Consider the following 10,399-nt stretch of genomic DNA (forward strand, 5'->3'; position numbering starts at 1 on the left):
TATATTATAGGAATAACTATGATAACATTAGAAAAAAGTCTCTGTTCATAACATTAGAAAAAAGTCAGAAGCATAATCTTAGCATGCCAACAAGAACTACCCCATCCATGCGCTAGCAATTGTAAACTGATAGTTTTGGGTGGTATTTTTGGCCTTCTAACTTCCATAATACCCCACCACTCTCAAGTTCTACAAGGTTACTCCTCTTGAATTCTCTTATTCTTTTAATTATGCCACATAAAGAAATATATGAAAACACTTAAACCACATCACACAAGGACAAATTGTTTCCATACAACTTGATCAACCAGTTAGTAATATACAACATGGTAAATACATTATGCATGCTATATGACCATTCGCCTATGCTGAAAAGATTTGAACAACACATTTCAACATTAACTATTATTAAAGAACATAAAATTTTCATATGATACAAGGGCATTTTGATGGAGAATTCAGAACACCGAGTATTTTGAGCAATGGTATATCTGGTGAAATAGATGTGATTATTTAAGCTTGGTGAGAATGATATAAGTGAGACATGACTTGTCAAGGTGAGCAAACGAAATGCATCCAAGCAATTGTGACAAAACACAAGAACATGGAAGGGTCTAAGATTGTAAAATAAGAATGAGAGATGAGAAGACATGGAAGTCGGAGACACTTTCATCTGGTGTAGAATGCAGAAGGCCTTCAACATAAGCCTTGATGCTTGAAAGCATTTCAGCATCATTACTCAATCCTTAACATAAGGATATGTCACCCCAGAGATTAAAAAATCACTAACCATGCCTTCAAGTTAATAGCTAACATTTATTTAAAACATATAACAAGAAGGACCATCTTGTTCTATCGCAAGAAACAGTGGAAGTTGTCAAAATAAAGCTACATATGAAAAGTTCACTAAGGAAATAGTGTGCAAAAAATTAACTACAACTCCAAGTACAACCAGAAATCACATGACAGGGCAATCTCAGGTAGCACTGCAATTATTACATACCACCATACTTAAGTTCACTCTTTGGTCATGATCACACCTCAAGCTCCTTGAGGAAGTCTGAATGGTCTACCAGAACCTGAAAAGCAATGGATTACTGTCAGCCTTATGCTGCCTATTTCGAATAACAGATCATCAATAAGAAGGCAATGAACATAATGATTGGAATATATTCAATCATAAATTAACTTTTGAAGCTCCTCATTTTTTCTAAGCTTTAACTGAATTATTGCATCACACCTCATAATATTAAAAAAATCCCTTATAAGCCGCTTGCTTCCAATGGATGCATCAAGTTAAGATTTCTTTGTTATCTCCAGCTAGATCACTTATTTATGGCAAATGATTTTACTGAAATATTCAAGAACCAGAGAAACTTTGATTTAAGTTTATTTATGAAAAACCAGAAAATCTGTATCATCCTCATGACAATTCAAAATCATCAAATACTATTGTGTTCCAGCCACCCAAGAAACTTCAGATGCAATGCACTGCATAATAAATGCCTAAATCATCTATCTCTGTGTTGGAATCCTGCAACTAGGCATTTAGCTGATCAGGTGCATTATCTTCGTAAGAAAATGCGGTACTCACCATTGTAGTTGCAGCTGTGTTCAGTTTAACAGTCAGACTAATAATGTAAGATAACTCACATGCACTCAGTGAAAATTTCATAAACATAAAATGTAATGAACAGTTTTAGCATTTTATCGTTCTATTATCATGGAAACCAATAACAGAGAAAAACAGTACAGTTCTCTGCAGAAAAAAAAATGATATAAAATGTAAACTTAAGATTATTGACAGGCTCCAATAGAAGATATCATTGCCTGATGAGCAAGCTACATATTTTGAAACCAATATCAAATCGAGATGGTAAATCTTAAAACAAACTACATGAAATTAGGCTAAGAGCAATTGAGAGCTTTCACATGTTTTTGCCAAAAAGTGTGGAACCTTGGGGCCAGAAAGTGTTTTTGCCAATGAAACCAATATCAAATTGAGATCATAGACCTTATAACAAACTACATGTAATTAGGCTACCAGCAATTGAGAGCTTTCACATATTTTTGACATACAAAACCTAGAATTAGCACCTATGTGGAACCTTGAAGCTAAAAAGTGTTTTTGCCAATGACAGGTGATGACTCGCTAAATTCTCTGTAAGAAAGATTAAATTGTGGTTAAATATAGCACCGAACCATTCACATTTGAAACAAAAATGCAGATGAATCAGCACTGATTCCTGTCTACTGGTAATCAAGAAACAGATGAGAGAAACTTACCACTTTCCAACCATCTGGATCCAGGAAAGAAGTTATTTTGGTGTTGATTCCTGGAATTGGTCCTGGTTGCCTGGTGATTTTTCCTCCTAGCTCTTTTGTAACCAAATCAACAACAGCAGCACTTCTATAAACATCTTCAGTACTAATAGCAACCTACAAAAACATATAACAGATGCTAGTAATTTAATCCTTAACAGAATCAGATTAGAAAAAGATATGAATAGAACCTGAGCATATGCATTGCCTTTCGTGTACTCCGTCACACCATAATTGTATGTCAACTCAATAACTGTTGATTCAATTTCTTCAGCGTAACCCATCATGGCAATAGTATACTGTAGAAATCATGTGACAAAAAAACATACTAAGCATGAAAATATGCATAACTTCAAATAGAATGGGCACAGCTAAATACAAAAACATATACCTTAGATATGCATAGGTGTTCATGTCATACATTGTATACCTAAATAAAGTAGCATGAGCATAACTGACTTGAAGTATATATACCTTTCATGCTGCATAGTTATTCATGTATCCTTGTCATACACAGCTATGCACAGTCACATAAATATCATGAATATAGATAAATATAAAATTACATACCTTTGATGCTACATATTCATGTATTCATGTCAGACATACATATACATATATATATATATACATATATATATACATATATATATATATACACATATATATATATATACACACAAATATATATATACACATATATATATATACACACACACATATATATATACATATATATATATATATAAAGATTTGATATTAATAATTTACCAAAAACCAGGTTCTAACAAACGTGACATGTAAGACCAAAAAGAAAACTCAACAATAGTTATGTGCAGCAGGAATCAATACACATGTTATGAACTGCTGCTGGATGATGTGTGTGTAGAGACAAGTATATTTATGCATGTAAGTGTCAAACTATGTTCACATAAATACATGCATGCTTGCAACTAAGACTCTGGAAAAGATTATGACTTATGTGACATCATTAGACTTATCATTAAATCCATAACCATCAGATTGGTGCTAGAAAATGTAACCTTGTAGGCAGGAATGTCTATTGACCTCAATAACTTCATCCCACAAGCCTGCATTAAATGAAAATTACAGAAAAGTGAAAAAGACAGTGATGAGAATAAAAGGAAAATCTCATATATTTGCTCATAGAATACTAGCAAGGAAACAAATTGATATTCTATAGCTCATCTCAGATCATAACCCTCTAAAAATCAAGGTTATTATATAGTCCAATAATAAAACTGGAGACTTTTTGGTATGACTAACTTCTAAAAAATAAAACAAAACAAAACTTAAAACTTGTATAGACAGGTAGCCTCAAAGTATTAAAAAAAGAAGAAAATTTCCATCTATGCTAGCATAATGTAGGATATGCATATACTATGGTAAAAGAATAAGTTCCTTGGTGCTACTACTAAACCTTCTCCTACAATTTATAAAGACAATTAAAGATACTTTTAAACATATAATTATGAAAATGCAAGTATTTCAACCATGCTATTCACGAAAAAGATCAAGATTAACTTAGAAAGGACATTCTTGGATTTAAACAATTAGTAAACCAAATGGTATTGGAAAATACCTTCTCGTAAAACTTGATGGACCTTTCCAAGTCACCTACGCGAAGCATAATTTGGCAAAGAGGCTCAGGTGTGGGGCCTCTTTGAATAAGCTCAAATGTATAACCATCAGGGTCTTGAACAAAAGCTAGAACTGTTGTCCCCCCTTTAACAGGACCTGGCTCACGTGTAATCTTACCACCCTTAGCCCTGATATCTTCGACCAATTTATAAACCTGCAATTCCAATAATTTCTTATTCAATTTAAACGTGAAGTGCTGAATAAGTATACTTATTGGTATTCATTTCAGATGTGCAACTCACATCTTCTGATGCAATAGCAAAATGCCCAAAGCCTGTGCCAATATCATACTTATCCACTCCATAATCTGCTCAAAAGACAGGAAAAATACAAATTAAGCTGCCATTTACTGAATGTCTGAAACAAAAACTGAAATGCACACTTATAACACATGCAGATGGCCAGGAAACAATGCAAAAATTGCAAAGTGCGATATCCTTCTCCATGGTAATTGACATCCTCTTCAGTAAATTTCACTAGGAGTTGGAAATAGTAAAGAGTTCATCACGAAGAAAATAAATGAGTAGATAATCAAGAAAGAAGAATTGCATCAGGATACAAGATACATACTATATGTCAACTCTACCACAAAATGAGAATCTTCAGGACCAAAGCCAAGAAATGCATTTGAATATTTCTCTTCAGGAATGTCTCTCTTCCGGAGCAGTTTCATTCCAAAGCATTCAGTATAAAACCTAAGAAAATACGACAATGGTTTAATTGCTGGAAACAAAATGACAGATAAATGATAATGCAGGAAAAAAAAAGGCAAAGTGATATTCTTGATTATACCCACTTTATTGTACGATCTAAATCTCCAACACGATAAACAGCATGTAGGAATCGGTGCTTGTCTTTCTGAGCCCATTCAAGCACATTCTCACTAGGAACAGTCTCTTCTCCTGTGCTGGATGCCATATCTAAATGAATGTAAAAAATCGTTGCTGTTAATATATCTGATGATACAGAAAACGTAGAAGAAGAATGATATAAATAACTCTTTTGTATCAGACATGTCCAGAAAGATCATTTTTAATCGTACATAGAACTAGCTTAAAGCAAAGAAATGAGCATCACAAGAAATACTAGTGCACTAAAAAGAAATTTATAAGATGTAAAAAAATAGGAGTTGAAAGTAATATACATATCTAAACAAATGTATATGTATATGTATATTATATAAGGAAATCAGCAAAATATGAACACTCATAAGAAAATTTAGAACTCAAATAAGAAAAGCAATAATTGTCATGACCCTGGCTTGTTAGTCCTATAAACTAAGTCAATCTTCTTCTATGTCTGATATGGGATTAAACTTAATTCTCACAATCTTCCCCATGTTACAACTTGATGTTTCAACAATATATAATATTAAGTTCGCTCTGAAACTATTTATCATGACCCGACCTAATGGGATAACTAATACATCAACCATCAATCTAGAATGCTTCAACCTAAATAAATAGTAGTAAACCTATCCAGCCCAATAAACCCACTCAATTCTCCTCCCACATCAGATGTGGGACCAAACTGGCTCACCATAATTATTTTGTAATATCATAACTAGTAAAATCAATAAATAACTCATCATTTAGCCTCTATATAACCTCTCTCCCAAGAAGTAGGGAAAAAGTGATGGATATATAATGAGTTTTCTTGTTAGAAGTACAGATGAACCACATAGCACAAAATAGAGCCCCTAAAAAGAGGCAGGCTAGGCTACCAAGCGAAATACTTTTTCAAATAACACTAGTTATTGAAATCAAATGATGCAGTGCAATGACATAAAACCAAACATCAATTGCATGTTCATTTCTTCGAATGAGATCCCATACTTACAGACCATCAGAAAATTAAAAAAAACTAATATAGCATTTTTTTGACCGGTGATATTGCCCAAATTAAGGCAAAATAATGGGAAAAGATCCATGTAGCTAACCCTTATGGTTGGTACAATAACAATGTCAAAACATGGGTTGGAAAGGATTACCACAATAGTAGAATGTTCAATAGATATCAGTGTTTTTAAAAGCACTAGGTGCCTTTTGACACTAAGATCCAAAATGCCCGAGGCACTAGGCACTCGCCTAGGTGCCCGCCCGAGCAAAACGAGGCACTCTCGAATATTATAATTAAAATAATATGCAACTAAATAGAAATATGCTAAATAGGTTTATGGAGACCTATGTTAGAATTAAACCGCTCCAAAAGCATCTTGTTAACCATGAATGTTTGGTTGCTCTAAGGCATCATCAAGTAAAAGCTAAGGGAGTTTCATATGCAAATCAAAGTGAATATTGCCCATGATGTTGTAGATACAACAAATATACGTAAATAGCTCCAAACGAGTTGTTGCTCATCCGTTCACAGTTTAATTAACAGGAAGGGGGGAATGGACGAAGCAGTTTAATTAATAGGAAGGTGGGACGAAGGCAGAAGACCATGTTGTCGACAGCTAACGAAGGCGAGGGAAGAGGAAGCTGCAACTGCAAATGGACGAAGCTGCAGTGGCAAACAAAGGCAGCAGATGATGTTGTCGACAACGGCAGACGGAGCTACAGCGTTGGACGGAGCATGCGAAGGCGATGGAATAGGATGTCATCGGTGGCAAACAAAGCTACTACAGCAACAGACAAAGCTATAGCGACGGATGAGGTTTAGGGTTTAGACGAGCTGTAGCGATAAACGAGTTGCAGTGACAGCTGCCGAGCTGCAATGGTGGATGAGATTGGATGAGGTAGCCAATGGCGATGGGCAAGGCGAACGAAGGTGACATATGTAGGGTTTCATTTCACCTTGTTTTCTTTTACTGGGTCGGGCGGGAGGGGGTTGGACGGTGTTAGGGTAACTATATTAATTGGTTCAATTGAACCAACTTATACGTCCAATTGAATCAAAGTTTGAATCCAATCAAATTTGGCTCAGGTGCTCACCCGAGGTGCCCGACGCTTAGGCTCAAGCGAGCGCCCAAGTAGTGCTTCATTGAAACGTTGTGCTTGGGGATTCTACAAGGTGCTCGGGCCTCGCCTCGCCTCGCCTCACCCAAGCACCTAGGCAAGCGCCCGAGCGCCTTTCGAAAACACTAGTAGATATTCCACTAATCAAGAGAAATATGTGCATGATTTTATCATTCTAAGAAAACGACAGTTTCTGAAATGTAAAGCAAGAAGCTTTTGCATAAAGAAGGAAATAATCAACATAAGTATCCATTTCTTACAAACTGCTCAAATATTAGCTACTGAAAATAAGAAATGTTAAAATGATGTGCTGTAAAGGACAGGCTGCAGTTGTAGCTTCTCATGGTTAACATGCATGCTATGAGGATCGAAGTTATAGATCAAAAGGTGCTTTACAAATGATAAATTGCCACATTGGTTACAGACATATTTTATGAAACGTTTTCCTGTTCAAAAAGAGCTATTTACTGTTTCATTGTTGAGTTTCATATTTTATGAAACTCAACAATATTGTTGAGATTTCAACAAACGGACTTCATTTCTCACCACCCAATTACCTAAAGGTAACATTTTTTTACAACGATCCATGGTTTTATTTTATTTACAAAAGGTAATAAAATTCGAGCCCAGGATCTTATAATGATCTATCAAAGTCCTTACCAGTTAACCTAACTGGCACCTTCATGATCCATGGTTCTTGACACAAGGACAGACTGAATAAAGATCATAACTTGTCAGTTCAACCCTGTCTAGCCCTAATTCACCAGAAGTTAACCAACCGTAAATAGAATCAAATGAACTCAATAATCGCAGACTCCCTTAACTTTAGCCATTCGCTTTAAGTGGGGTTAACCATAGTCTATTATTTTGCCCAAAACTCTTACTCGATGTATACAAAGACGTCATAAGCGTTTTAACCATCCGATATCATCCAACACCCACAATAAAGAGAAAAAAAGAATTTTTTTTTTTTTATCTACATCGAGATTTAGGGTCATTTGTCAATGCCATCATTATCCGAAACGCATATGATCCTCTTGAACCCATCTAAGATCATTCTCCTTGATAAAAGATTGCAGGGCAAAGGAACCCTAACTTCTTCATATATCGAATAAGAGAAAGGACGAGGACAAAGAGACAGGGCGAGGGGCCTCGGAGACTTACCGAAGATGAATCTCCCAGAAGAGCCGTGGTTGTCGCACACTCTCTCTGCTCTGCCTTCTATATAAATAGGCCCTTTTGCCCGATAATCTTCATGTGGTCCCTTCGAGCTGTGATTTTAAATCAATTCTTCCAATTTCCATATCACAGCCGTCTATGTGGGTCGATGTCACGGATTGTCACGCTGGCTCTAACAACAGGGTGTACATTTTGTGTACAATTATTGGAAAGGATCCGAACATTTTATCACATCTGCAAAGGTTTATGTATAAAAAAGAAAAGAAATCGTGCCAATATTTTATATCATTTTATATGAATTATTAAATTTCAGAGAACGTGAAATATTTTTTTGTTTAATATGGTAAAAAAAAAAGCATCGACGAAAACTCCACGTGATAAACGTGGCTCTCTATTCACCGTTTAATTAAAGGCTGGTCCACACATGTCCAATTATTGTACGCGCGGATTCGGATCCGACGTCTCTGATTCAAGACGATGCATCAAGAGTCGTCCGTCTCATCACAACTTTTTGCCTCTCTCTCAACGAACCACCGCGGTATCATTTGGTTGGAACAGACGGACGGCTGCGATGAGCTCTCGCGTGCTGGCATTGTGTCGCTCGTGACGGTGATATAATGCGGATCGAGATGCTGCGTCTCGGGTCGCAGATCCGATAACATGGGAAACAAATCTCCTGGAGCTTGGGGTCCTAACTTCTACAGAATGCATCAAGCTATGTTTCAAGGTACATGCAGATTCAGACTTACCAACCAAACATGTCATAAATGATATTATTTTTCCAAAGAAAGAAAAATAAATAATTGCGATGGACACTCAAGCTAAATGGCACAACATGAGCTTTGAGAAGGTAAAATGACACGTGGGATTTACGAGAACTAATCCAATTCTGAAGAGAATAATAATAAATATATGACCGTAGGATCGTTGAATGTGAGATGTGCAGAGGTTTGATATATAAAATAATTTTTTTTTGTATTTTTATAGTTAATAATTGTATATATAACAAGCTATCAAAATGAAAAAAATAACCATTTTAAACAAAATATGCTGATGAATATGTTCATAGGATTAAACGAATTTACTATTATTATTTTATGTGATTTGAAATTATTAAATTAATGAGTCAAAATCAATGTCCAGTTAAACCTATGATACTCCGATTTAGGTCCATATTTATATTTTAGAAGAAGAAAAATTAAATTGACTTATAGAGTTCGATTGCGGTTTGACTGTTTGAATTTAAATATTTGGATCTAGTGATTTAGACTCAATAATTTAATAGTCAATTATCTCGTTCAACTGAATCCATCTCCCAAACTATCTAAGTCAGTATGAGATATAAAAGGTGGCTATCACTCTTATTTTTCTTTGAATCTTGAATTTTGATGATGAAACTAATCAATATGTAGTTATATTTTAATCTACGTTTTGAGTGACGCAGGATGCTTCGATCAGGATGAGACAATTAAAGCAAAAAATCATGTTGGGCTGGAGGAATATGTCAGAAGATTAGATGTCGGGTCGGTGGATCGATCGACGTATCGATAGAAGGCTTCGGGCCGTGGATTCGGGCATCGAGCCAAGAAGAGTGGAGATTGTGCCAAGGATATCGGAGTTGTGGAGTCAACTGGCCAATTGGGCAATAGGCCGCAAGAGAGGACGATGCGCCGAAGAGTCGGACGAAGCATCGAGGGACCAATGACATGTCAGACAACTTGATTAGATGCTTAGGATTAATTGTCTATATCGAAGAGTGTTTTATATGTGCAAGATTAACTACGATAGCATGAAAACATAAAGCAAGTTTACCGGAGTCAAGTTCGATGGGTGTTCGAGAGTCCACCGAAAGTCCAAAGAATCTTCGGAAGTGCTGCTGGAACCATCCAAGAAAGAATCGAGGACTTGCCGAAGTTTTCGAAAGTCCGCCAGAAAGCTCGTCGGAGGTTCGCCAAGATCACTGAGAAGGTTCAGATACTTGCCAAAGACTCGTTGAACTCGCCACAAGACCGGGAGCCTGTTGGAAGTCCGCCGGAAGAAATTCGAGGGTGTATCGGAAGTCCGTTGGAAGTTCACTAGAAAGCTCGCCGGAAGGAAACTCGACGTTGCCGATTAAAATTTGCTTAGGGCTATGTCTTAATTTTATAGTTTGCATATAATTTGGGTTAAGATTAAGGGTTAATCCTATAACCTGGTTAGGAGCCAATTGGGCCTGAGTTTAGACTAGTTTGGGCCATGTTTGGAGCCCAACCAGTGAGCTGGAACAATCCAAGCGGTGG

General features: G+C 36.1%; 1 protein-coding gene across 1 annotated transcript; it reads right to left on the reverse strand.

The window, feature by feature from the left end:
- Window positions 1-796: 796 nt before the first annotated feature.
- On the reverse strand, window positions 797-8,191 carry LOC135676525 (lactoylglutathione lyase-like). The gene is made up of 9 exons (XM_065187812.1): window positions 8,106-8,191; window positions 4,781-4,904; window positions 4,555-4,679; window positions 4,227-4,291; window positions 3,926-4,138; window positions 3,366-3,413; window positions 2,514-2,621; window positions 2,287-2,439; window positions 797-1,079 (listed from the first exon to the last, which is right to left on the reverse strand). Exons 2-9 carry the CDS (start codon window positions 4,900-4,902, stop codon window positions 1,035-1,037), a joined length of 879 nt encoding a protein of 292 aa, XP_065043884.1. The 5' UTR covers window positions 4,903-4,904; window positions 8,106-8,191; the 3' UTR covers window positions 797-1,034.
- Between the last annotated feature and the right edge of the window lie 2,208 nt (window positions 8,192-10,399).

Source organism: Musa acuminata, chromosome BXJ1-6 (assembly GCF_036884655.1).
Source record: "Musa acuminata AAA Group cultivar baxijiao chromosome BXJ1-6, Cavendish_Baxijiao_AAA, whole genome shotgun sequence".
Taxonomy (NCBI): domain Eukaryota; kingdom Viridiplantae; phylum Streptophyta; class Magnoliopsida; order Zingiberales; family Musaceae; genus Musa; species Musa acuminata.